At 40.0% G+C, this 26,556-nt stretch overlaps 1 protein-coding gene across 2 annotated transcripts; it reads right to left on the bottom strand.

Annotated features, from left to right (window-relative positions):
* Positions 1 to 283: 283 nt before the first annotated feature.
* On the bottom strand, positions 284 to 19,950 carry LOC121956733 (testis-expressed protein 2-like). 2 transcript variants are annotated; one of them, XM_042505105.1, is made up of 12 exons: positions 19,516 to 19,950; positions 11,959 to 13,276; positions 10,393 to 10,593; positions 9,069 to 9,357; positions 8,335 to 8,522; positions 7,102 to 7,302; positions 5,716 to 5,815; positions 3,639 to 3,771; positions 3,371 to 3,508; positions 2,154 to 2,363; positions 1,938 to 2,058; positions 284 to 909 (listed from the first exon to the last, which is right to left on the bottom strand). In XM_042505105.1, the coding sequence occupies exons 2-12, from the start codon at positions 13,120 to 13,122 to the stop codon at positions 763 to 765; spliced, it is 2,892 nt and encodes a 963-aa protein (XP_042361039.1). In that variant the 5' UTR covers positions 13,123 to 13,276; positions 19,516 to 19,950; the 3' UTR covers positions 284 to 762. The 2 variants fall into 2 exon arrangements, with proteins under 2 accessions (XP_042361039.1, XP_042361040.1); XM_042505106.1 differs by having other exon boundaries at positions 9,078 to 9,357.
* Between the last annotated feature and the right edge of the window lie 6,606 nt (positions 19,951 to 26,556).

Here is a 26,556-nt window from a genome sequence, read left to right as displayed (position 1 = left end):
AAGCACCCATAATAACAATCTGAGCCCATCGATGACAAAAAACAAGCACTTTTAATGCACATAAATTGATGGATGCACCTGAGTTGTTATATTGCAGCCTGTTTTCCGGCTGTAGCATCCTCTCTCAATACTAGACACGAAAAACTAAAAAAATTTAGTCCAGGTTGAAAAATACCAGTTTCCCTTTAAGTTCAACAATTCAATAGATTTAAAGTTTCAAACAGGTTTTTATTCTCTGATAAATCCATTGGCATTTCAACACTGTTCAGAAAAACATGCACCATGGTAGACTGATTGAACGTAATCATCTCCATGTTTTTCTCATGTTGTAACAGGATCAGAAAATGAACGGATGGTTATTTCGTTCCATCAAGATTCTTTTAAAACAGAGGTCATCAAAAAACCTTGTTTTAACGTGCAGTAAAAACATCCAGTTTTTGCATTTTTTTATCCATGCTGGCATCAAATAAAAAAAAGTTCCCTTTTGGTGTTAAATGTGCTCTCACTGGTGTACAGTACAGTCATCTTCACAGTAGGGGACACTGTAGCACCATTCTCACAGTCCGGGAGGTCGCTGTCGCAGCGTGCCTTCAGGCGGTTTCTTCCTGCACTGGTTACAACCAACACTCAGGATGAACACTGAGCCGGTACCCTGCTTCAGCTTCAGCTGCCTCCGAATCCATCAGAGATTCACCGCAGTAGGTGCACAACGGCTTTTTTTTTTACACTGATATGATCTCAGCTGTGACCTCAGAGGGGAAATTACTCCGACAGGTAGTCCTGGGACTCCATGGAGGACTGGTGGGATGAGGAGTGGATTGAGGATTGGTGGGATGCAGGTGGGTTGTCCAGCCCGGAGGCCATCAAGGGCAAATAGAGATCGTCCATATTGGGCATCACAAGCACTTTCTGTTGAGAAGCAACAAATCCATATTTAATCATTTGAAACCTTAGTTTGATTTCTTTCAAAAATATGAGGAGAAGGCAATGAGCAACTTAACAAGACATGGCCTAAAACAGCTATACATTCATAAAAAGTTACAAGAAAATTCCCTGAAAATAAGCAAAAAATAAATTAATTAAATTAAAGCATAATAACAAATAAGACATAATTATAATGATTATGGATATTTTTTCCCCTAGTTTTTGATCATTTTCTAATAATTCTTGCCCCCTTTATTAAGGTAATTTTGGTCAATTTTCTTAGTGATCTAAATATTATAGATTTATAATAGATATAACAGATCAAATGATTAAATCTCATTCTAAAAGCTAAATCTAAATCTCAGTATGAAATCTTAATCTAAATATTACATATACATTTAAATGTTAAATCTACATCAAAATGTTAAATTTTAGACTTAAATGTTAAATCTTAATGATGTTAGAATCTAAATCTAAATGTTAAATGTTAGATATAAATATTAAATCTTAATGTTAAAACTCTATCTAAATAATAAATGTAAATCTAAATGTTAAGTGTGAACTCTTAATGTTAAGTCTACATGTAAACTCTAAATATCAAATCTGAATCTAAACATTAAATGTTAGATCTAAAAACTCATCTTAATCTAAATGCTAAAACTAAATCTAAACAATAACTTTAAATGTCAAAACTAAATCTAAATGTTATCTTTAAATCTAAATTTTACATGTTAGATCTAAATGGTGAATCAACTTCTAAACGTGTAGAAAATATGCAAATAGCCCATGCTACATCATGCATTTTCCCAACCAATTTAAGATTAAACCACTCCCACTTTAGCACGACAAAAGTAAACATTAAGATTTTAATTTAATATTTAGATTTTGCAGACATTAGACATTGCATGTTTTAAATGATTTTTTTTCCTTGAATACGAGCTAAATATTTTAAAAACTAATCAGCTAGAAATCTGTAGCTGAATTTTTACAGTCAGCTCCCCATATGGACCGACCTGGAATTCACACTGCAGTTTTTTCTCAATCCACTCAGTGACATGCGTGAAGGTGACCTCCCTCTCTCCGAGCGTCGGTCGCACATGAAGGTCTAACCTGGGAGGGACCCGGAAACTGTACCTGAGAGGAGAGAACGAGAGAAAAAGACCGCATGAGAAAAAAGAAACCTTTGAATATATAATACAAAATTACGGAGAGCAAAGTGAACTCAGTACCATATCCTGTCAGTGGGGGGAGGTGGGATGTTGACGGCCAGAGTGCCGGAAAGCTCCAGGACCTCGACGCTGAGCATCAGAGGCATGTTGGAAACCTCGGCTATCTTCTTCTTGATGTACTCATTCTCCGTGGCTTTCTGGAAGTATTTGGACTTTGCGATTTTGTCCACAAATCTCAAGATCTTCCTACTTGTGCTGCCACCAGTGTGCCTGCAGGACGGATGAGGACACATGCACAAATGTAGTGTGGGACTGTAATTTGGACATAATATAACCATCCAAAGTGGGACTGAACTGACTGCAGCTCTGGTGAACATACTGATGAGTATGACAAGAATGCGACTATTTCTACAAAGATTACACATTTATGCATGTTCATTATTGTTATTATCATTAAGGTTTTTTGCACTTCATACACTCGAACATGGCATATCAAGTAAATCAGAGCTCTATCAAGTGTAATGCGAGATACTCCAGATAAATAGGGTTAAACTTAGCTAATAGATATCACCATGAAACTTCCCCAGGTGTCAGCTGTTGAGCAATATCTAATTAAATATGAGCTAAAATTACCAGGGCAAAAATCTAGACATTGGATAAAGCTAGGTTCAGATTGTTGTTTCATTTTGTTGGAACATCAGAGTCAAATGTTTTTACAGAGGGGATTTTGGATATTTTTTTTTTATCACTCCATAAAACAGACTACAGGCAGCCTGTGCATTATGTTTATTTCTGTAATATAATATCCCCTTTCTTGTAAAAATATGACTTTATTCTCAACATTTTTTCCTTGTAAAAGTACAACTTTTTTTCTTGTAATATTAGGACTTTATTCTCATAAAATTATGACTTTTTTCCTGTAAAATTACGACTTTTTCTCATAAAATGAGGACTTAATTCTTTTAATATTACAAGGTTATGCTCATAAAATTACGACATTTTTTCTCATAAACCACAACATAATTCTCGAAATATGAGGATTTTTTTCCTCATAATGTTAAGACTTTACTCTGGAAATTACGACTTTATTCTCGAAATCTAACATTTTTGTCTTTAACATGGTCCCAATCCTCTGTTGTAGAAATTAAACACCTGCAGTTACATCACTAAGATGCGACCACAAGTGCAACATGGTTCAGAAACTACAGCGCAGTGCAGTTTAGTGACCTAAAATCCATGCATATTTGATTTCTTTTGTAATGAAGTTGTTAAATTACCCTTCGGCTGCGACCGCTGTGCTCTTTTCTCCCGGAGGCCCCTGCGTCTCAGACAGTGGGACTTCCTCTTCATCAGACGAGCCTGCGCTGGATGACTCCTCGTCACTGTCAGCCAGTATACACAGCCTGGGCTTCGAGCTGAAAACACACCAGTGGCATCACTTATGTATCACTTATCTACTGATCTCAGAAGACTCATTTGTCCTTGTGCGTGCTCACATCCACCTCCATATGCTCTATAGTAATATGAAACATGAATGTGCCTCACCCCACTTGCTGGGTCTCTAAAATGCTGTGAGCCTCGTCCTCTCCTTCTTTACCCAGTTTACACAGGTTCATCTTAGTCTCCAGGGTCATCTGAAGGCAGCCTGTGTACACCACCTCCAGCTCCAGCCACAGGCCTTGGGGATAAAGGGAGGAAGCAGATCAGATTTCTTAACAAGCCAACATCTCGCCTTGATCTGGCCGGGCACACTGTTGTTGCAGAGGGGACATTAGACCAACAGAGGATAGCTCGGCCATGCTATTGTCAGTTAAGCTTAGTCAAGGCCAAGAGGATTGCTAATCTCTTCGGCAGGAGAAAGCTTTCAGGGCAGGTGCCACAAACTCTGTAAAGAGACAAATGAGATCATGGCCTAAGCTGCCTGCAGTTTTGTGTCTCAGAGAAGAAATCTGGGTGGTGACCGTCCGGTAAACTTTATCAGGTGACGCCTGTGGTGTAGAAAAGAAACTAGAATCACAGTTTCGTGGTTGTGTGTCTATTCAGACTTGTATGTATCTATGACAATGTTTTAAATATGGATGTTGCTGCAAAGAAATTACAAACTGTAAAAGGTAAATATAGTTAATACACACATCTGATCTACAAAATCACAGTTTCAAGCAGGCCTGTTGTTAGGGGGTGTTAAAGGATATGGATGACCCTGCCCCAAGGGGGGGGGGCATGAATGGCTGGGGTCATGCTTGGGCATGTATGGGTCTATGGTTAATCATTAAAGGTTGACAAATAAAAACTGCTGGCTAACTTTTAAAGCTAACTAGAAGACACAGATAACATATTAAACAGGATGAGCTGACGCATGCGTTGGTACCAACCATGTCATGCTATCTTGTTGGGAAGAGGCCGATATACCGATATAAGTTGCGCTAAATTTTGGCGAGAGGGAGAGCAGCATTAGGGACTAGTGGTCGACCTATACTGGTTTTTCAGGACCGATTCCGATACTGATTATTAGTACTTAATGAGACAGACAACCGAGATTTGGAAATATGCATTTTCCAATAAAAAATGAAAATGGTTACCGAAATTTAGAGTTTGGAATATCACAAACTCTAACACAAATATGTTTTTGTTTATATGCCTTTGGCAAATGTTTTATCAAAACCAAAACTTTGAGCATCATATTCAGCTAGTTTCAAGCAACTTTTTGCAATTGCGAGTGCTATTAACAAAAATAGATGCTGCTACTGATGCTGTTTGAAATTGACATGTCTTCTCACCTGTACCTGACAGCAGTTTTTTAAACCAAATTTTTAATTGTTTTTTTTACTGAATATATAAATGGACAATACATCTCAACAGGTGATGTCATTTGGAGCCAGAGTCTGCAGGGGAGCGAACTTCGCAGTACAGAGTTCTTGCCTTTTCATCTGTTTGCAAGCAGCACCACTGAACTCAGGCACACAGGAGGACTGTCGGTCATGTTGTCAAACCCCTTTTTTAGAGCATCAAATAACTAATTAAAACCAGACTTATCAGAACAATGAAAACTTGAACAAACATCAGCATGATAAGAACTGCCTAAAATAACAGAAACCACTTTAAAGAAACATGATAGGACATGTACTTTTATTTTTTTATTTCGGCTCACGTCCCATTGCTGTCATGGATGGGTTTATGACCTGTACTGCAGCCAGCCATAAGGGGGCGATTGAGCTGTTCTGGCTTCACTTCTGAAAAGCTCTTTTGTCATCCATCCTTGCATACAGTCTATTTCTCCGCTCCACTCGACAGCAAAACAGTTATGTTGTCATGGCTATGCGTCAGTGTGAGCTTAAAATTACGACAATTGTGTCCGATATCAGGCAAGATATTTGTGCAGAATTTAAGAAAATTCCCTCAAGGCGTTTTTGAAATGTTACGTTCACGAGTATGGGATGGACAGGTAGACAGACAAATCGAAAACATAATGCCTCTAGCCAGGGGCAGAGGCATTAAAACAAGACTTCAGTTTACAGCCAGGTTTGTGGCTCTGTGGAGCGTTACTCAGGCACAGAGCACGAGCATGTATAGGTGGGTAATTATCCAATGCGCCATGTACGCGTGCAAATACATACGACTGTACCTCTGCGGTCCAGTGTTGGTGTAGAGGTGCTGAGGACTTGGGGTAGGCAAGTGCCCATGTCCAGATCTGCCAGAGTCAGCTCATTCATGAAGTACGGCAACTTGTAATGAGACAAACAACAGTTTTAATTAGTAAACATGCTGCGTTTATATCAGGCATAAAAAAATTCCAGATAAAATCTGTGTAAGATAAATACTCCACAGGGGGAGAAAATTACTTCAAATAAATGAGCACACCGGGGAAACCTGGGGTGTGTACGAGTGTGTACGTGTGCGTGAAGGACAGAGATAGTAAAAAGGATGGTGTGTGTCAAAGAGGAGGGCAGGAAATGAGTAATGAGATGCTGCAGTGCCATCAGCGCTGCTGTGCTCACTCCCACCTCCCGCCTCTGCAACCAGAAGGAGTGCATTATCAGCAGACTGACTCCCTCTCCCCGTCTCACACACACACAAACACACACAGGAAACAGAGCTGCAGCGTTGAAGTTTCCAGCATGACATCTTTTGACCTTGTTCAGGTCGAATCATCGAGCGACACAGCTTGCAGAGCTCTGACCTACAGTACACTTACCGCTGCCTCTCCATGCCATTAGTCAGTATGACACTGATGACAGTGTATACTATACATATACACACACACACACACACATATACATATATATGAAGATGAATGTGAATATAAAACTAAGGAGCATCAGTTTAACCCTTTGAAACCTGATTAAACTGACTTGATTCCTTTCAAAAACATGGAAAGAATTTACAAGCAAATTACCTAAAATCTAGCCAAAAAAAGGAAAGAAAAAGGTAAAGGCAAAATAATAATAAATAATAATAATAATAATAATGACTTAATACCTTTATTGGCGCCTTTCTCAACACTCAAGGTGACCTCACAAAAAAGTAGAACTATTATTAATAATAAAATTACAAGCATAATAATACCTAAAATCTAATAATAAAAAAGGAAAGAAAATCAAAATAATTTGAGTAATTTGGCAAGAAATGTCCCACAAACAAGAAGATTACCCCCAAAGAGAAGAGAAATATCATTAGAAGGTAATAATAACAATAAATAAACAAATGTCCAATAATAATAATGATAATTATTATTATTGGACATTTGTTTATTTATTGTTATTATTACCTTCTAATGATATTTCTCTTCTCTTTGGGGGTAATCTTCTTGTTTGTGGGACATTTCTTGCCAAATTACTCAAATTATTTTGAAAATACAAATCCATTTTGCTCAGGTTTAAAAGGTTTAAATGTTTGAAAAAGGCATCTGAATGCAGCACAAGAAAATTGATGTTGTTCCAGGTTTCAAAACCAAACATTTAATCATCTAAGGACTTTTGGCTAATAAATCACCCTCCTCATCTACCCTCACCTTGATCTTGCTGAGTTTCCTCTGGATCTTGTGCGCCACCTGATCGGTCCAGTACTTCTCCCGCAGAAAGTCCCAGAAGATCCGTCCCACCAGTGAGTTCACCCAGGTGGGCTGGCCCTCTGCAGAGCGTCCCTCTGCCCCTGAACCTGCACTGGACTCAGCTCCAGCCTGACTTCCAGATGCATGCTCTTCATTTTGACACTGTGGGAAAAAAACACAGAGAAATAAGTTCCAGAGGGACATTTATGTCTGCACATGTATTGTATAAAAATACAATTTTTTGTCATTCCTATGCTATTATTTATGCTCTGGGGTTTCTACAGCTTTCGTCAGACTTTACAAAAACCAAAATTTGCAATGCAACATCAGAAAAGAAAGATTAATAAAATACTACTTGCCGAGCCCCCCAAATTGTTAAGACTTTTGAAAGATTGGCATTTTAAAACATTTTTCTAACAATTTAGGCTTTTTTTTTTTTTGATGATTTCAAGTTTTTCAATGCCTTTTAAGAATCCATGGGAACCCTGGACTCTCTAAACATCAGGACAGACTGTCTCAATGTGGGCTGCCGATACCAAATCACCAATGCCAGGATTATCAGCTCAGTCAGTCCCTATTAATATCCTTCCAGCCAGGTGATACCTGATATTTCTGCACATGGACATTTGGTCGAGTCAGCAAGGATGTGTTTAGGTGAGCCGCATCCTGGACGAGGCTGGTCTGAGCGCTTAGCAGAACAGAGGAACAGTAGCTGATATTGATCCGCTCTGATCAATAGGAGTTATGTAGAGTATTAACATGACATGCAGAGGGTAAGCAGAACAAAGTTTGGATATTTGCTTACGCTCTTATTGATGCTTTTTCTGTTTTATATCATGGATTTATCTGTTTAGTCTGCTTGCCATATTATTGCCTCATTGTTACTTTATGTATGTAGGTGTTTTTCTTCCTGTTGCTGTCTAATTATACTGCTACAACTACTATAACATATTTCTTATTTCTGTCTTTTCATATAGGTATTAGTCTAGCATTCAGATTATTATCTTAAGTTGTCTTGTATTTTTTATGTCTGTACTGTTTTTCAATCATACATTTTCTATACTTGAATTTTATGTTTGAACTGTATGTTAATGTGCAGGACCCCAGGAAGACTCGGGGTCATAACACTACACTAGACATAACACTAAAAGCTACAATAATACTAAAAGCTAAATAAAAATTTTGCTCATTGACCTTCTTCTGGGATGTGGGGCTTCCCTTGTCACTATGGCAGGGGCTCGGGGTGGGATTGCAGCTCTGCGAGCCAATGATCTGAGTCATGTATGTGCTATACTCCAGCAGCGTTCTTGATCTTGTTGCTCCTGGCAAGTCGTGCAGCTCTTCTGTGCTTTCTTTAGCAGCGTCTCCACCACATGATGTTTCTGAGCGACAGAGAAAAACGGAGACACGAAGTGAGTGTGTGGAAGGAGCTGGTAAATATAACTCACAGAAACAGTGCAATTCTTGCGTGAGCATCAATCTGTCCTTCACGTGTTTCAACAATGACTGTTTGCATTACAGATGATAGTTACAGTTTTTTGCTTTTGATAAGAAAAAAAAAGATATAAAATACAAAATAGCCTTTCCTTTTAGACCAGCCCTCCACTGGCTCAGTGAGCTTTGGTGCTGCATTTCAAAGTGCTATATATTTAGACGTGGAGAAATTTAAATTTTTCATGTTGTAAATATCTTGACTTTGGGGAAATCTAGCAAATCTTTCATAATCAAACAGAACAAATATTGTCGGACGACATGTGAGCTTTTGCATTACATTACTTTGTCAAGGAAATTCACAAATTAAATAAAAAAATATGGATGAAGTTGTGGAGACTGTATGAGCATGAACATGAGAGCTGGAGGTGAATGAGACTTTGAGTTGAATGCCGATTAAAGCTGCATTACAACTGTCTAAGAGGGTCTTGCATTACCTGCATTACCTGCACTCTCCTCCCCGCTCACACTGCTCTTTGCTGCAGCCTTGGAGCCAGACAGGAAGTGCTGAAACCACTCCTCCTTCTCTCTTCCTGTGCGGCCGAACAGGTACAGCGTGACAGGAAGCTGGTGGTCTGGGACGGTGTGTTTCTCTGTCCTTTCTTCCTCTTCCTGCCCTTCAACCAAAATCTCCTCCCCAACCTCCCCGTCAGCCAGAGTGACGCAGATGGGATACTTCTTGTTCCAGATCCTCTTGCGAGCCAAACCAGGCGGCAACAGAGACACCTGGGAGTAAAAGCAACAGAGAGAGACGATAAATGATGATAAGTGTTATTTTCTTTTTTATCTGTGTTTTTATTTTCTACAAGAAAGGCTGGCAGGCAAAATTTGTGTTGACAGTTTGCTATTGCCAAAGGGCTCCCTGCATCGATTAGATTGTGTGTCGGTTTTATTCTGCCACTCTGTTGGAAGCTACTGCCTTAATACGCTACAGCAGGGAGACTCAACTTGCTTTGCTTGGGGGCCACTTTTGCAAAATGACAGGAGGCCAGGGGCCAATAGCATAAGGCCCATACATGCTTCTAGGATTTCAGGACATTTCTAGTATTTTAAGATTTTTCTAGGACATTACTACAATTTTAGAGATGTCTAGGACTTTAGGATGTTTCTATGACATTTCTAGGATTACAGGATGTGTCTAAGATTTCAGGACATTTCTAGGATTTCAGGACATTTCTAGGATTTTAGGGCGTTTCTCGTAAGTTTCTAGGATTTTAGGACATTTCTAGGATTTTAGGACATTTCTCGTAAGTTTCTAGGATTTTAGGACATTTCTAGGGTTTTAGGACATTTTTCATAAGTTTCTCGGGTTTTAGGACATTTTTAGGACTTTAGGACATTATGGGCTTAGCTAGGACCTCTGTTAGGGGTGCAGGGATTTGATGCTTTGTTATGCACTCTGGCAGCTTATGTATACTTAAAGTACAGAAACAATTGTCAGTGTGAATCACTTTACTTTTATTGTGAATTAAAAAATGGTTGGAGGGCTACCCGTCACCCTACAGGGGACCACAGTTGGCCCACGGGCCGTAAGTTGAGTATCACTGTGCTACTGGGACAGTAGGTGGGTCAAGTTTATTCAAAGCATCATCACTTCAGTCGTAATCCTTCTGGTCTTTCACGTCCGTGTTAGATGACAATGTGGGTGCGGAGAGATGTGAGTTCAGGCGAGAGGTCGCCTTCTCTTTTACTCCCCTCTGAGGGACATGCCTGCTCCCCAGGGACCCAGAAATGAGAATATTTTATATATAGTGCACTGACCTTACAGTTAGCCAGCTGGTAAGTGCGTGAACGCAAGAACGTGGCCTCGTGGGGCGTCTCATTGAACGCCGCCCACCGGGGGATGTTGGCACGTGGGTATGCCAGGCGCAGCCGGCCGTCCTCCAGGGTGACATAGACAGAGTGTGTGACGGAGGGGTGGAAAGTCTCGGGGTCGTAGCTGTGTGTCTCGTTCATCCAGCCCTGGAAGGAAATAATGAGGGTGTTAAACCCAACAATTAGTCACAAATCACCTCACATTGTCCTGAAAAATGAAAAACCTCCACTGGATTAGGTTAATAACACTTGAGCCGCCTAACATCTGTTATGACCACATGCCTGGACTTTTAGCATTCATCACGTATCTACGTTAATTTCCATGCTTGACCAGTTTTACAATGTTTTAATGGTCAGTTGGGACTTTTACTTATCTGTTATTTTCTTTTTTTCTTTTATGTTATTTCAAGCATTATAGGAGCAGTGTATAGGTATATAAGTTTAGGTTTTAGCAGTGAGCATTGTGAATTGCAACCAGCTAAAACTGCTCCCTGTTAGAATTTCTACAGTAAGCTTTGTTGAAGAGGTTTCTTCCTTTCCAAAACAAATGGACCCGGTGAATAAAACCGGTAAAAATTCTGTGAAAAACCTGTGTTTTTTCCAATGCTTTTAGGCTCATCATGTGCAGGCTGCAAACTTCGGTGGGCGACACAAAAACACAAAAGGCCCTGTCTGGAGCCAGTGTTTGGTTTATCGTTCTGTGCTACTTTCGCAACATGGCGGTGCAACATAACAAACTCCATGGACGAGGACCTGCTCCCCATGTAGACTTATTGTATTTTCCATTTCTGCTAATATATCCCCCTAAATCCCACACACTAGACAATAAAAAAAAATAAGTCTTAAGTGTTAATATATCAGAAAACACGTAAATCTGGCAGATACTCTCCATGGGCCAATTAAATTCGCAGTGAGGGGTGCAGACTTTAACAACACAGCTCAGCAGGAGGGGAAACTCGAGACACGGCAGAATACATCTGCCTCATTTAACACTGTGTGCAAGTCTTTGAAACAGCCCACAGCCTGCTGCTGGTAGCTCCTCTGTCCTTATAAAATTCACCTCATTTGAACCTGCTAGCTTTGCATTTATCGAGGCCGCCAGCCCGGCTCTCTCAGCAGAGCTGTCAAGCGCTTTGAGGAAGCTATTATCAAAATCACCTGCTCTTTAGCTGCAGAACCTGCTGTGCCTGAGGGCAGTTTTCTATACAGTAATTACTTCAATACTAATCCATTAAGCATCACTGACAGCACTATCATTAAAGATGTCCAATGCTTTACACAGCTGCGGCTGTTTGTTGTTTTGATCTCCGAAACATTAGAGCTTGAACCCCATTTCCATGTAGTCAAATCAGTAACCAGAGAGTGGCTTCCTGCTCTCTGCTACACTCAAATGTGTAACACGATTTAAGGAATCTGAGAAGTCTGGATAAAAGTAGAAAGAGTACTTTGACTTCACTACATCGTCACCTTCATGTTTACCCTCCTCTATGTTGTCTTTTACTCATTTCTTACCTCGACAATTTCCGAATCTGTGAGCCCGCCATCCAGTAGATCCATGCTCAGGGGTCTGGATTTACTAAAAAGAGCGCCCCTGTTGCTTCTGGCAGATGAACGTCGCGGGGCAAACATGAACACCACCACCAGGCCCAACAAAAAGCCACACGCAACCCCGACGGACAGACCTGTCACGTAGGAGGGCAGGGGCAACACGAAGAAACCGTAAGCTAGAAGACCCACAGGAACGAGCCAGTGAAGAGGCAGCGATGAGCCCGGCAACGTGACTCGAGACTGGGTGTAAGTTCTGTGATGTGTCCCTCTGGATCCATTCTGGAGCTCCACCACCTGAATCATATCTCCATAAGTGCGGATTTCTAAATGGTTGTCACTGCGCTCTGGGGAGGCCGAGGATTTCCTTAAGGAGCCTTTTTGGAGTCTTCTCAGAGGCGTGTCACACACACCTCTGTGCTCACCGTCAGCTCTCCTCCGGCATTTAAGGTCTGCATCTTCACTGCCCCCGTCTTTGCCACAGCTGCCTTGGGAGGACGGCGAGTCTCCGGCGCCAGAAGTCCTCCCCTGCTTGGGGCTTTCGTCCCCCATGATCTTACTCAGCATGCTCAGCGGATCCTGCATGGCCTCCGAGAACTTTCTTCGCGTGTCCTCCAGCTCTGCGATCAGCGAGCTGCCCCGGGGCTCAGTGGGAGGTGATTCCCAGTCATCATTCTCATTCAGCCCTCCTACCTCAGGCCTGGCCTCTGGGATTTTTGGATGCTGCTTCCAAGGATGTAAATGCAGCTTGGAGTCTGACTTGGACAGATTGACCTCTGGCTCGACCCGGCGGGAAATCTCGGTGCTCAGGGACTTGACCAGGCTAAGAAGAGGTTTGCCTCGCAGGGAGCTGTTTTCCCTCGGCTCCAGGTCCGTGGAGGAGGATTTGACGAGGTTGGTGGTGATGAGCAGATCTGCCGATGATGTTGAAAGATCAGCTAAAGAGCCCGGGGATGAGGGGGAGTGAGTCAGCAAGGAGGGCTGGGAGCTGTGGCCTAGACTCAGGTCCAAATCCATCCCCAGACTGAGAACAGGCTGGACCCCTCTGTCCTGTGGTTTGTCTTTGGAAAACACCACAGTGGGACCTTCATCGTGGCCGTCCAGGCTGAAGATGAGCTTGCTCTCCTCCATGATGGAAGTCAACCAGGAGCTACTGAGAGAGTGTGGTCAACTAAATGTAGTCCCTGAAGACACGGAGCATGGTGCGACTAGCACCGCGAGTCTTTAACTGCATGTGGACTTGTTAAATCCTCCTCGGGTAGCTCATAGTCCGTCATGTTGGATGCTGGAAATGTGATAGACAAGAAAATATATTTAAATGTGGTTATCTGAACAGCTTTGACAAACATCAAATAATTCCACAACATCACTTTTAACAGCAGCATAACCTCCAAATGACCATTTGTGTATTTTTTACACACCCTGTGTGAAATTGAATTTGTAAAGGTGTTTTTCTTGCATGTCTCCAGTGAACCAAGAATCCAAAAATGGAAAAAACAATTCTTGCTGAATTTAAGTAACAAAAGCTAAACTGTATCGAAACATCCATTCACAACCTCTTAAGCAACTCGTGCAGTATAATACAAGTCTCATTTATCCAGTTATATGTTCAGTACTTTCGAGAAAGACAGCCCTTTCCAGCAGGAAACTTAATTTAAAGTGAAACGGATCTATGCTCTCTTTAAAGTCGTAAAACAGTCGTTTTACCTCTCTGAACACAGGAGCTGCTGGTCTACCGCTGCCTCAATCAGTTAGTGTGTTTGCGTTACTGTGTGAATTCGGTGCTTTCAAGGATTCATTCAGATTCGTCAAAGTCACATAATAACACAAATAAACTACCTGATTGATGCAGCAGTAGACCAGCAGCTTTCATGTGTAGTGAGGTAAAATTAGTGTATTTGTCAGTGGAGTCTGGCTTTGAAGAGAGCATAAATAAATCTCACTTTCTGGTCAGTTCGCTGTGGGAAAGGGCTGCTGTCTGTTTGGAAAGTACTGAGCATAAGACTGGACAAATGAAACTTGGATTACACTAAATGAGTTGTGTGAGAGTTTGTAAACAGATGTTTTGATTTCAGTTCATCAGAAATTTACTCCGTTTTTGAATTCTCCGTTCTCTGTGGAGGCATGTAAGAAAAACTGTGTTTTTTTAACAAATGCAACGTAACACTGGGTGAGTAAATAAGGACAATCGTTTTTTTTCTGAGTGACATATTCCTTTAACATTAAGCCTCTCTGCTGCTTGTTCATCTGCTGCTCTGACCTTCTTCCTATTTCCGTCCTCTCCATTGCTTTTCTAATTTTCTCTCCCCTTTCACCTCCCAACCTTTTTCTCTAATCTCCTCTGTGCTTTCTACTCTGTCTTCTCCGCTGCTCCTCACCAGGGATGCAGGGAGCTTTGTGTTTCGCTCTATGTGTGCTGTCAGTTCACATAAAGTTGCAGATAAGGAAGCAGTGGATGAGTGCTTTGTTTCAATCATCATAAGGAGTTTAATCCCACAGTCAGAGCTAATCCCAAATTAGATGCAGTGATCCGATCCACTATCCTTAATTGTGCCTAATTGACACATTTGTCTTATCCGAGGAGCACTGAAAGATATTGAGAATGATATTCAAGTTCTTCTGGTGTCATTTGAAATATTTTCTTTCAAAGTTTTCTCTTGTGTTACATTGCCTGTCACTCATGTATATCCTCTGACAAGATCCTTCCAGATGGTTCAGGGATTCAAAACAGCAACACTTCAATCACAAACTCACGTCTCTGAACTTATGGCTGTCTGAGGTTTGATTTTAGTAAAACACAGGAGGAAATAACTTCATCTGTGACAGCATCTGCTTGGTTTTAGACGAGAAAAGCAAGCACATCTGATGCAGAAACAAATAATCGCTCAAGATAAGTACAAATATGCATGCAGACAACTCTCACATATTCCACTTTTCTTCATTCAGATAACAAATTAACGACTCAGCAAGAGCTCAGTGACACATGCAAGGCTTGTCATAGATGTAACTGGGAAAACAAGTTTCTTTTTTTTTTTCCAGCCACTCCCTAACTGCTATCCATTATGCCTTTGAAAACACAACAATTAGAAACTCCCTGTGGAAATCAGGCCTCATGGATCTATATGAGCTCTCCACAGCTCGTTTCCATGAAACAATCACTGACATGCATCACAGCAGGCAGGCTGCGCAGCACGAATCACAGAGAGTCGGCAGCTACGCCATCATCCAGACTGAGAGTGGATTAACTGTAATCCTTCATATTAAAGAGGCTTTTATGACACGAAATTAAGACACTTGGGACATGAATTCAATCTGATGAATGAGCAATCAGTGTCTTTCAATTTCAGATACATCTGCAGATACACTTGTGCAAGCTGTCAGCCACACGCGCACGTAATGCAGCGTCATATGTGTGCACACGAAGGCTTTATGAGCAACGGTAAAACAGAATCCTGAAATTCACTTATAGCTTTTGGTTTTTGTGTGACACCCCAAGATTTTCAGTGACCCCATTTGTCCATCCCTATGAAAAACTACTGAGGTCGCCATTGTGTGTTCATAGAGGATTAAATCATAAGAAAACTGACAAATATCAGGAAGTTTATTAGACAAAATAAACTAGCAGAGGAAATACTTAAGTTTTAAAATGAAACATTCTACTATTGTTGAGTTTGAAAGTTGATTCAGGCGCTTATCACCTCCAATGAAGTTAGTAAGTGGAGCCTGAGTTAAGATAATTCTTCATTTGTGTGCCAGTTTGGTCATGTTTGTTTGTTTTAATCCAATTTTTCGGAGAGAAAATACTGCAGCCATGTTCCGAGCAAAACAGAGGGTGATATTGTTGTCAAAAAAACAATTTTTCCACCATTAACAGGAAAGAGTAAATTCAACAGCTGCGACTTTGATTAAACCAATTTACAAAGCCACAGAGTGTCATTTGTTACCATGGTGCGCACGTAATTTAACTTTCTCATTGGCTCGCCCCAAATCTCCTCACTTCTCCGTGCAGTCTTGTTTTTAATGAGATGTTAATTTTTAGCACCAACCTGCTGCGCTGTTTGTCAAATCTAATTCAACTAAAGTGCTGCTCTGCCAGAGCTTAAGCTGACAGCCCCGCATTACCCTAATCAATTTCTGCTTCGGAGTCAGTTTGGATCAGTTCGTGCTGACAGGCAGAGGGAAATCTCTGCTGCTCTGTGAAACACGGAGTCAGCAGAGATTTGGCAGCTTTCCAGTCAAAAGTGAACTTCTGCCAGAGGGAAGAAAAACCATCCGAGGAGCTTGGATCCCCAGTTTTTGGTTTGTCCCCTGAGGATGGAAAGTGGAGCAGATTTAACTGTTTTATGATTAGTAAAGGAAGATTTCTTAAATAGAGCTTTGAATAACAATGACCAAAAGGCATGTAAAAACTCTTTGATGCCCCTGACTGAAGGAAGAGAGAGACAGTCTTACAGAGAAAACAAAGCTGCAATCTGGTCCAATTGAAACGCACTGAAAGGGCAATTTAAGTATCTTCAAGCTGGGCGCTATTTTCCCATGTTTTTGTGTCTAAGTGACTAATGGGAACAACAATTTTTGAGCAAGAGAGCTGCAGTTGCTAAACAGGCTGAAATGTGATCCCTATGGGCAGCTGTGCATCATTTACGTCCAATAAAAGTGCTTGTTTTTGTCGCTGATAGGTTCAGATTTTAAGTGTCCAACTATTTCTGGAAAGGATCTCTACTGAGACTGACCCTTTTGTTAGATCCTTTTAGTTTAACCAGAAACAGCCCCAAAATTGATATTGCCAAACCCACCAGACTACATTTAAATAAACAGTAATTTTAGTGTGTATAAAGGCAGCATATTTTCAAATCTCACTGGGTGAATTAAGGGTTTGTTTCAACCAAACCAGGCTCGGTGATTGTTGGATCAGTGGAAAGACGAACGAAGAAGGCATTTGCAAGTTTCATTTTGCTTTTGGCAACTTTAAATGAAGTACATTTTTCAATAATAAAATAACTGTTTATCTAAATAGAGTCTGGTTAGTCTGGCAACTTGATTATTATTTTAAGTGTCAGAAACTTAAATAATAATCTGAGCCTGTCAGTGGCAAAAACAAACACTTTGAGATACAGTATTGATGGTGGAGATTTTCCTCAAGGGATTACACTGTGGCATTTTTCACCACTGTCGGCTGCAGCACACTCTAAATACTGGAACAACTCAAAAAAGTATCGTCTCTAGTCACTTAGACAAAAATACATTGGAAAATAAGGTCCAGATTACAAAATACTTAAATTGCCTTGTAATAATGACATTTCCACATGAAAGGTCACTTTAGAGCTGCAACTAATAATTATTTGCATTACTTAGAAGTTTGCTGCAGATTTTCTTGAATAAATGTAAATTGAAAAATAGTGAGATAATGTTTGTCACAATTTCTCTGGGCCAAGGCTGATGTCTTTTGATACCTTGATTTGTTCGACTCAAGGATAAAAACCTAAAGATATTTTATTCCAATAATATAAAACAAAGAAAAACAGGAAACAGGAATGAAAAAAATCGTTCGTGAAGATATTGTTTTCTATCCATCAACAAACCAATTAATCAACTTAGCGTCTTAACGGAGATGCCCCAAGTAACTTCAGGTCGTCCTGGGTGGAGAAATAAAGTTTAGAAGTTCAATGGAGTCTGAACTTTAAAAAAAAACAAGTGTTGAGAAGTTCCTCATGACTGCCAAACATTTTTTGAAAAGCAAAGGTATCAGAGGACAAATTAAAGCAAAATTTAGTATGACAAAGCCACTGTCTATCTGTCCTGTAACCTCTAAAGTACTCTGTTTTTAAGCTGTAAACAAAATGAGACACAGCAAGGTGATAACAAACCCTGTGTATTTGCTGCAGATGATGGGACAGGTAAATTCAGGAGACTATGACTGAGTCGTTGATAACTCGAAATGGATTAACAGGGAGAGGAAGAAATGACGTGACTGGCAGAAAATCCAATTTTTATCCCTGACGTCTACATGGGATGTAAATCCTGCCAAAACCTCACGTCTTTCTCACTCTGTCCTCCTCGTTGCCTTTCTATCCTGATTAAACTAGGACAACTGGATAAAATAAAGGAGACAGAATATTTGTTGTCTTTCTGGATGACAATTCATACGAGGGCTACATTAGTAAAGGTGACAGTCTGCGCAGCCCGACATAACACAGGGAGGCGTGGTTTTTTTTTTTCAAAGGTGTAATCCTGTCCTCAAACTACCGTTTGACCCTGATGTCTGAGATATTTGGCGCAGCACTCTGTGTTTGTCTGGGTATCACATGGTCAGTGTTGGTAAAGCTGTACTATATCTCATTAAGCAAATCATTAAGACAATATCTCCTGGGCAAAAAGAGGTAGACTGTTAATGGACAATGTAATCCAACACATCACTCAAGCAAATGAGTCCCCTTTGATCCTTTAAAGGGACAGTTCAGCCCAAAATCTCTGCTTTCTCTCTAATATAATAGAACTAAATAGCATTTGGCTTGTGGTGCTCAAAGCGCCAAAAATATATTTCAAAAACTCAGCAGCAATGTCTCTTTCCAGAAATCATGACCCAGTGACTCAAAATAGTAAGTTTTATGTAGGAACTACTTTCTTTGTACTAAACTATAACCACCAACTGCATCACCTCACCATGAGATGTAACCATTAATGGCGTCAAGCACAGACTCGCCATCGGGAATGTCGGTAATTTTCCCAGTAGGCTGGTCCTGTAACGGCTGGTCTTTTTTTCCCCAGCCCAGGCATTATATACAATTTCTTAGCACCTAATTTTAAAAAACAAATGCAGACAGACGTGTATCCTTCCGCTTACTTTGCAAAGTCAAGTGTCAGGTATTCAAAACATCAATTCAACTCTAAGTTTATGCTTTCTGTACACAGAAACATGGAAAGTAAAATCTACGAAAAGTATTTCCATTGTTTGACGTATTAAATCCTGCGTTTTGCTGCGAGTACACTGTCCTCCTGGGCCGCTATAGCAGATAGCTGCTAGCAGTATGCACACTTTGACTGCACAGTGATATGGTTGGTGGGTGTAGTTCGGGAAAAAAAGTAGTTCCTACATGAAACTGCTCACAACAAGGTCTGTGGAGAATCTTGAGTGACCAGGTCATGATTTCTCCAGAGAGCCATATCTGTTGAGTTTCTCAAATGCATTTTTTTGGCGCTTTGAGCACCACAAGCTGAGTGCCATCTGCTTCTACATAACTGGAGAGAAGGCAGACTTTTCTACGACCGATATCTTTCACAGTCAACAACATACATCCAAACAATCGTGACTGATAAACAGCACTACAAGTAAGAGGAAAAATATGTATTTTTCATTTTAGGGTGAACTGCCCCTTTAAACTTAATGCAATTTCAAGAGATGTCAAATCAATCCCTACAAAAGCCCCCTTGTTCTGTCCTCACTTGTAGAAAATTTCTTATATTTCAGATCAAGTGCAATTATATTGTTTTGGATATTATTAAAAAAAAATCAGGAGCACTCACCTGGATGTGGCATGTTTTAAGCAGCTGCTCTCGTGTTATCAGTTGCAGAGGTTTGAGCAGAAATGTGCTTCAATTGCAGGCTGCAGTGATCATTGTGGATGCTGCAGAGCGATGTGCTGCACACGAGGATGCGCACCGTCCACCGACCGCAGGCAAGCAAATATTCACTCAACTTTACTCAAATGTTACAAAATCTTCGCCGCAAAAATTCTCCCCTCCCTTAGATTTGATCAAAAACAAACAGTCCCGCGTCAAGATAAACGCGTCTGCAACGACGCCACCGTTTGACATCGCTCCTTCCTTCCGCTTCAGGAGGCGTCAACCCAATACAGAATAATGTGATTATTGGGAGTCCTGGTTGCAGACCGGACGAAACTCTAATCCAGATTAGACTGGAGAGGCCAACAGTTGACGGAGCGACTCCTCCTCTCTGCTGCTGCTGCGCTCAGCGTCAAAACACAGACTGAGCTCAACTCTCCCCCTCTGACACCGCAGCCCTGGACGCAGACTTATGTAATTGCACGACCTGGAAAATGCGCGCTCAAAGTTAGGGCTCAAAAGCCTCTTATTTAAAGGACAGAATCCCTTTTTTGGGTCGTTGATTGTACAGGATGCAGAGATCTGTATGTGTTCAAATAGGATTTTTTTTTTCATTTAGTCCTTTGAAACCTGGGCCGACATCACTTTTCTTGTGCTGCATTCATACGACTCTCACAACTATTCAAACCTTTGAACCATGAGCAAATTGGTGTGATTTTGGGGTGCTGTAAACTTTGCAAGAAATCATTGGCACACTTAGATTTAGAAAATTTGTTTTTAGAAGCTAAAAATGTTCAGAAAATGATATCTAGAATTTTTGTGATTATTATTATTATTTAAAACTATGGTACAGAATTATTGTTACTTTTTTGAAGTAATCTGCCTGTTTATTAATTAATCTATTTAATTTTTGTGTGTGTTAATTTTCAGGTAATTTTCTTTGTTTTGTTTTATTTCTTTTTCCTTTTTGGGTCATTTCTTCTTAAATTGCTCATTGCCTTATCCCCATGTTTTTGAAAGCAATGTAGGTTTCGAAGGGTTAACTAACCTAATTGTAATGGATATTCCTTGAGTTTTTCACTCATAGGGTTTGTTTTTAGGGACTATACTTCATTTTTAGCTTTTTTTTTGATGACCCTCCCTCCTTAATAAATAACTATAGTTCCTGACTATGATAAATGGTTAGATGCATTTGTCACAGGAAGAATGATGTTGTGGATATCTTAAATGTTCTTTTGCGTATAAAAATGGACTCAAAAATATCTATAATATTTATCCAGTCTACCTACTCAATGTTAAAACAAATATTGAACATTACCTTAATCCCTTGAAACCTGAGCAAACTGGTTTGATTTCTTTTAAAAACATGAGAAGAAGGTGAAGAGCAACTTAAAGAAATTAGTAAAAACTTACAAAAACTTACTATAAAATTAAAAAAAATAAAAGTAAAAACAAACAAATAAGAAAGTGACTTCTATATAGGGCTAAAAAAATCAACATATGTATATTTTTCTAACATAATTTTAAATATATAATCAAGATAATAGTTTTCTGGACATTTTTACCTCGCTATGATCACCTTTTACTTATTATCATCATCATTGTGATTTGTGGTTGTTTTTTTTTGCAGGTTGCAGGACATTTCTTGCTATTTTTTTTTCCTGTGTTTGGGAAAGAAGTCGAACCAGTTTTCTCAGGTTTCAGACATTTAAATTCTAGTGGAAAGCATCTGAATCCAGCACAAGAAAACTGATGATGACTCAGGTGTAAAAGGGTTAAATAAAGAAAATATCTATGATCTCTGGTCATTCAATTTGTAAAGGATTTAGAGGAATACATGTAGAGTGAGAGAGGTAAGGGAGGACAGCAGCTGGCTTTTGGATTTTAGGATGTGAATGGATTATTGTTGCTTCCTGCTCATCTCAATCAGGACCAGCAGAGCTGCAGTCTGTACGCCGTCAGGGAGGAAATAACCCGACCTGACATTCATCTGCTGGCTGCACGATATTTTATGGACAAGTTTATACACTTGGATTCCCAGTGGCATGAAAACATGTTGCTGTTATATTCTACAGTTCATGCTTGTATAATAGTAATTTATGCTGCTGACTGACAGTTGCCAAGTCTTTACAGGAAATGACAGAAAAATAATCTTGTCACATTAACTTAAATTACTATCCCATGACAAACTTTCGTGTGTCTGCTGCCACCTGCTGGCCAAACTGCAGAATAAGAGAGCAGCATTTAACTCATGGAAAACAAACTGGTTGTATACCTCACCAACAAACTGTCATGAAGCCTCACATACGTAACTTTGTTATCAACAAATTATACATTGTTCGTCAGTAAATATTCTAAACTTGAATAATTTGTGCATCATAATCTGATGCGTGATTTTAGTGTTTTTTTGAGCAATGTACTTCCTGCTGCTGACACGGTAAAATCATTCGTCATTTCTGGGTTTTCGATTGTCCTCTTATACCAGGACTGACACTCTGGAAAATCTATTTTACTTTGTTAAAATTTCTGTGACAGCAGGTCTACGATAATTTCACTACCGCAGGCATTTTTCCTCTTCTTAAAGCTTTTTTTTATGGCACGTGTCCATTTCTGGAGCATGTGCCAGAGTCTTTCTTATCATAAAAACTAGAGAAAATACAAGAAACTGAAGAGAAAGTTGCTGTGTGAGGCCCAATGTCTCCCAAATAAATGCCCACTTCGTTCAAACTCTACATCTCCAGTTGATGAACTTCAGTTAAGTGCCCCTTTAAGCCCCAAATCATTGCACTAACTCAGCCAAATTAATACATTTTATGGATGACAAAATTTGTCTTGAATGAAAAACTCACTTGCCTGATATCACGCAGTATTGTCAACTCGAATCTGTCAACTCGAACACAGTTGAGTAGGTGGATTGAAAGCTGTGGACCTGGGCAAAGAACTCACTTTTTTAGATTAACTGCTCTGTCATTAATGATCTTCAACATCTTACTCTTTTATTTTTTACACCAGCTACTAAAATCAGACTTTCAACAGTAAGTCTGCTGTTGAAATTAGAAACAGCATAGTTATGATCAACATGTGAAGTGATAATCACTGTTAAGTCATGCCAATCTCCATTACAACACAGCGAGGATGGACTTTTTACTGTTTTACTGATGAATTGTGGCTATATATTGTCTGTCACTGGAAAATGGCACCATTTAATCTGTTTAAACAAAAAAAAAAAAAAAATAGAACTACCACCACGCTGTTGTATGCCTTCGCATACCAGTCAAGTTAAGATAATTTTTACATTCAGGTCTGTGAAACCATGGATGCTTCACACACAGTAGAGCTATACATCAGCACCGTTTCAAGGTGGTTTTTGAGTTTTGGCCAAAAACATGTTGTATAAGGTGACCTTGACCTTTGAGCTTCTAGCACCGTATCAGTTCATCTTGAGTCCAAGTGGACATTTGTGCCAAATTTGAGGAAACTCCCTCAAGGCCATCTTCAGATATCCCGTCACGAAAATGAGACAGATGCAAGGTTACAGTGACCTTGACCTTGGACCATCACCACCACCTCAAGTATAGTATGTGGTAGCATAGTATATGTTGTCAAAAATCATGAAAAACTGTCATAGTAGTTTGTCGACGCAAAAAAAGCTCCGTATTATAGTACGTCATCAAAAATCACAAAAACAAATCATAGTATTCTTGCTATCACAAGAATGAGATGAATGTAAGGTCAGTGTAACCTTGACCTTTGACCACCAATATCTTAGCAGTTCATCCTTGAGTCTACTTCAATGTTTATGCCAAATTTGAAGTAATTCCCTTAAGGTGACCTTGCGATATTGCGTTCACAAGAATAATACTAACGAAGTCTCAGTGACCTTGACCTTGACCATATGACCACCAAAATGTATCTGTCTCTTCATCAAGTCTGAGTGAATGTGTGTGCAAAATTTGAACAAATTCCCCTCTAGGCGTTGTTGAGCTATAACGTGCATAAGAAGGTACCAGATGGACGTTCGAACAACCCAAAAACTCGAAGAGTCTGGCCTCGGCTATCATTGGCGCAGAGGCATGAAAAAAAAACGTTCCTTATGTTTTTTTCCTGCATGTAGATGTTACTCCACGCTCTCTGCTGCATGCGCATGCTCATGTCGAATCAGCTCTCCCCTTTGGCAAAATTTTTTACCACATTTGTCACAAGAGGAGGGTTTCTGTCGCTTCATGTGCAACTTAAGGTTACCAGCGGAGGGAAATTGTTGACCGCATAATCCACACCGATACAGTCTGTCTTCTGTATGTCTCCTTGTGTGAATGATGAGGCCATGCCTTTGAATAAAAGTTTTTCCACAAATACTACAGCAATACGGCCTCTCTCCTGTATGAATCCTTCGATGAACTTTAAGGTTCTGTTTTTGACTGAATGTTTTTCCGCAAGTATCGCAGCGGTACGGTCTCTCTCCTGTGTGTGTCCTTCTGTGAATGTTGAGGTTCTGTTTTTGAATAAATGTTTTCCCACAGACGTCACAGCGATACGGTCTCTCGCCCGAGTGGATCTTGGTGTGATCTATCAGGTGGTGTTTTTGGACGAATGTTTTCCCACAAAATTGACATTTAAAGTCTTTTATCCCTTTGTGTATTTTTGAATGCAACAGTAGAGAACTGCGGTAGGCAAACGTCTTGCCACAGACGTTACAATTAACACTGGGCTCCTTTTCATTTACGGCAGAGGAATCTCCGTCGGGACCTTCCCGCTTCGAACTGCTTTTTTGTCTTTGCAATATCCTAACTTTTCGTCTCTTCTTCTTTGCCAGCCGTACTTTGTTTTGCACCCACTCCTCATCGCTACCGCTGCTCTCGCTCGGAGCTGAAGAGTCGTCTGAAGAAACTGGCTGCATTTCATGATAAACTTGTGTCTCCAGCTCATTTTTCACACCTTCAGGAGAGGGATTAATATACTCCTGTGTTTGACCTTCATCCCAAAACTCCTCCTCCTCTTTTATCTTGGACAAATTGAAGATTGTCTGACCCATGAGGTAATTCCCATTATTGCTGTCTGTGTCTGCACTGGTTTGAGAGGGGACCTCAGATGTACTCACATACTCTTGTACTGATGGTTTGGTCAAAGTCTCCTGCAGCACTTCATCGTCGTTCAGTGGAGATTCTGTAGCTACAAAGGAGATGGAAACAAAAATTACTCAGAAGCATATATATATATACAATATATATACATTACAGGTGCTATGGGGGTTGCAGGACATTGATTGAATGTGCCATTGATTGCACATTTTTTCATCAGATAATGAATAAACTAAGAACCAGGTACAATACGGATATTAATACACACATCTACACATGTATTTGGTGTGTGATTATGTATTTATTTACTGTCATGTATTTATTGGCATGCATAAATACATGACATTTATTGGCAAAAATGACTTAACGGGTTAATTTGGATTGTATTTGACATAATTAGTTACATCAGAGATTTGGTAGCATATCAACAAAAAACTGATCTGCAACCCTTTAAGAACATCATAAAAGGCTTATTTTTAAGCAAAAATATACCACTGTACAGTTTCTAAAATACTACTATTATTATTTAAATTATAAGCCTCCCTCTATTAGCACCGGCCCCTTCCCTCTAATAAATACCGAACAGCCCCTAACTTGTCTGTCTTGGTCAGTGGGCAAGCCACAGTCTGAGTTGGCACTTTTTTCTGCAGAGTCTGGATACTAAATTATTCTTTAAAATAGTCTGCACTTCAAAAACTTCTCACAAAAGATTATAAGAGTAAAGCAGCCTGGACCCAAACCTGTTATCTGGTGCACAGAGTCCAGTTTTTGACGCGGACTGTGGGGCTCCCATGTCGGTCTGTGAGCGTCGGCTTCGTCCAAAGCTAACGTGATGGTTTTCTCCACCTCCGCGAGGATCTCCTCCGCCGCCGCGAGCAGCCGCTGATGGACAAACGACCGCAGATGAATCATCGCGGTGTCCTCGGTGCGCAGATGTGGTGTCAGAGGCGGCTGTGTGGGAGATGATGAACTCAAAAGACTCAACTGTACAATGTGGCGTTCAAACGGAAGCAAATAGTGGTCACGTGGCAACCGTTAGAAAGATCTTAAACTTAAGAAGATGATTCACTCCGTTTCTTTTATCGTTGTTTCTGAAAACTGAACGCGTCTGCAGCAGCAGCCTGTAATACATGCATGGTTTGGAGGAATTTCTACCCATAGTGCGCATGCGCCAACGTGCATACAGCCTGTTGCTGTCGCCCGTGATTGTTTTCTGTTATAGCAATCCTCTGTGCTATTATTCAGATGTGCAATATTCTGTCAATCCTTGCATGCAGGCTATATTTAATATATTTTAATTTATTATTATTATTTTAATATATTTGTTACTCATATTGCATATATTCTTGTAGTCTCTGTCTTCTTATTTTTGTATACATCCGTTGTAGATTAACAACATCATACACACACACATATATATATACATACATGCATATGCATACATTACATTTTTATTACATTATATATATATATATACTGCATTTCTGCAGTTCTATCTGACATTTTTATATACTTTATGTTGGTAGTTATTTCTGCTTTCTATAATTCCCTGTTTGGCATCAGAGCGTCTGTAACAAACCACATTTTCCTCCCAGGTATCATTAAAGTATTTCTGAATCTACAAAGAAAGTTATTTTTAATAATATTTAACAACATCTTTGATGAGTAGTAGTTGTTAAATACGATGAAAATAATCTGTTTTCTCTGCGTTTTGATTCAGCATGTCTTTTTCTACAAAAAGGTGTTTATTTTTCCTTATTTCAAAGGAGCAGTATGTAGGCCTAAAAATTTATTGGCATCTAGCAGTGGGATTGCAGATTGAAAAACAAATCATATTATGCATTCGCTTATCTTGATGTCCCACCAGAGACATATAATACAAGGAGTTGCTTTATATATATATATATATATATATATATATATA

The sequence above is a fragment of the Plectropomus leopardus genome, chromosome 17 (genome assembly GCF_008729295.1).
Source record: "Plectropomus leopardus isolate mb chromosome 17, YSFRI_Pleo_2.0, whole genome shotgun sequence".
NCBI classification, from domain to species: Eukaryota; Metazoa; Chordata; class Actinopteri; order Perciformes; family Serranidae; genus Plectropomus; species Plectropomus leopardus.
The sequence above is the reverse complement of the archived record's forward strand: the minus strand, read 5'-3'. Positions and strand labels throughout refer to the sequence as shown.

Excerpts from the sequence above, each read along its gene's own strand:
- LOC121956733 (XM_042505105.1), bottom strand. The coding sequence starts at position 13,122 with ATGGAGGAGAGCAAGCTCATCTTCAGCCTGGACGGCCACGATGAAGGT. Across the intron at positions 8,523-9,068 it reads GGAGAGTGCAGGTAATGCAG|AAACATCATGTGGTGGAGAC; the intron begins GTAATGCAAGAC and ends TCTGTCGCTCAG. Across the intron at positions 7,303-8,334 it reads GCCCCACATCCCAGAAGAAG|TGTCAAAATGAAGAGCATGC; the intron begins GTCAATGAGCAA and ends TTTTTCCCACAG.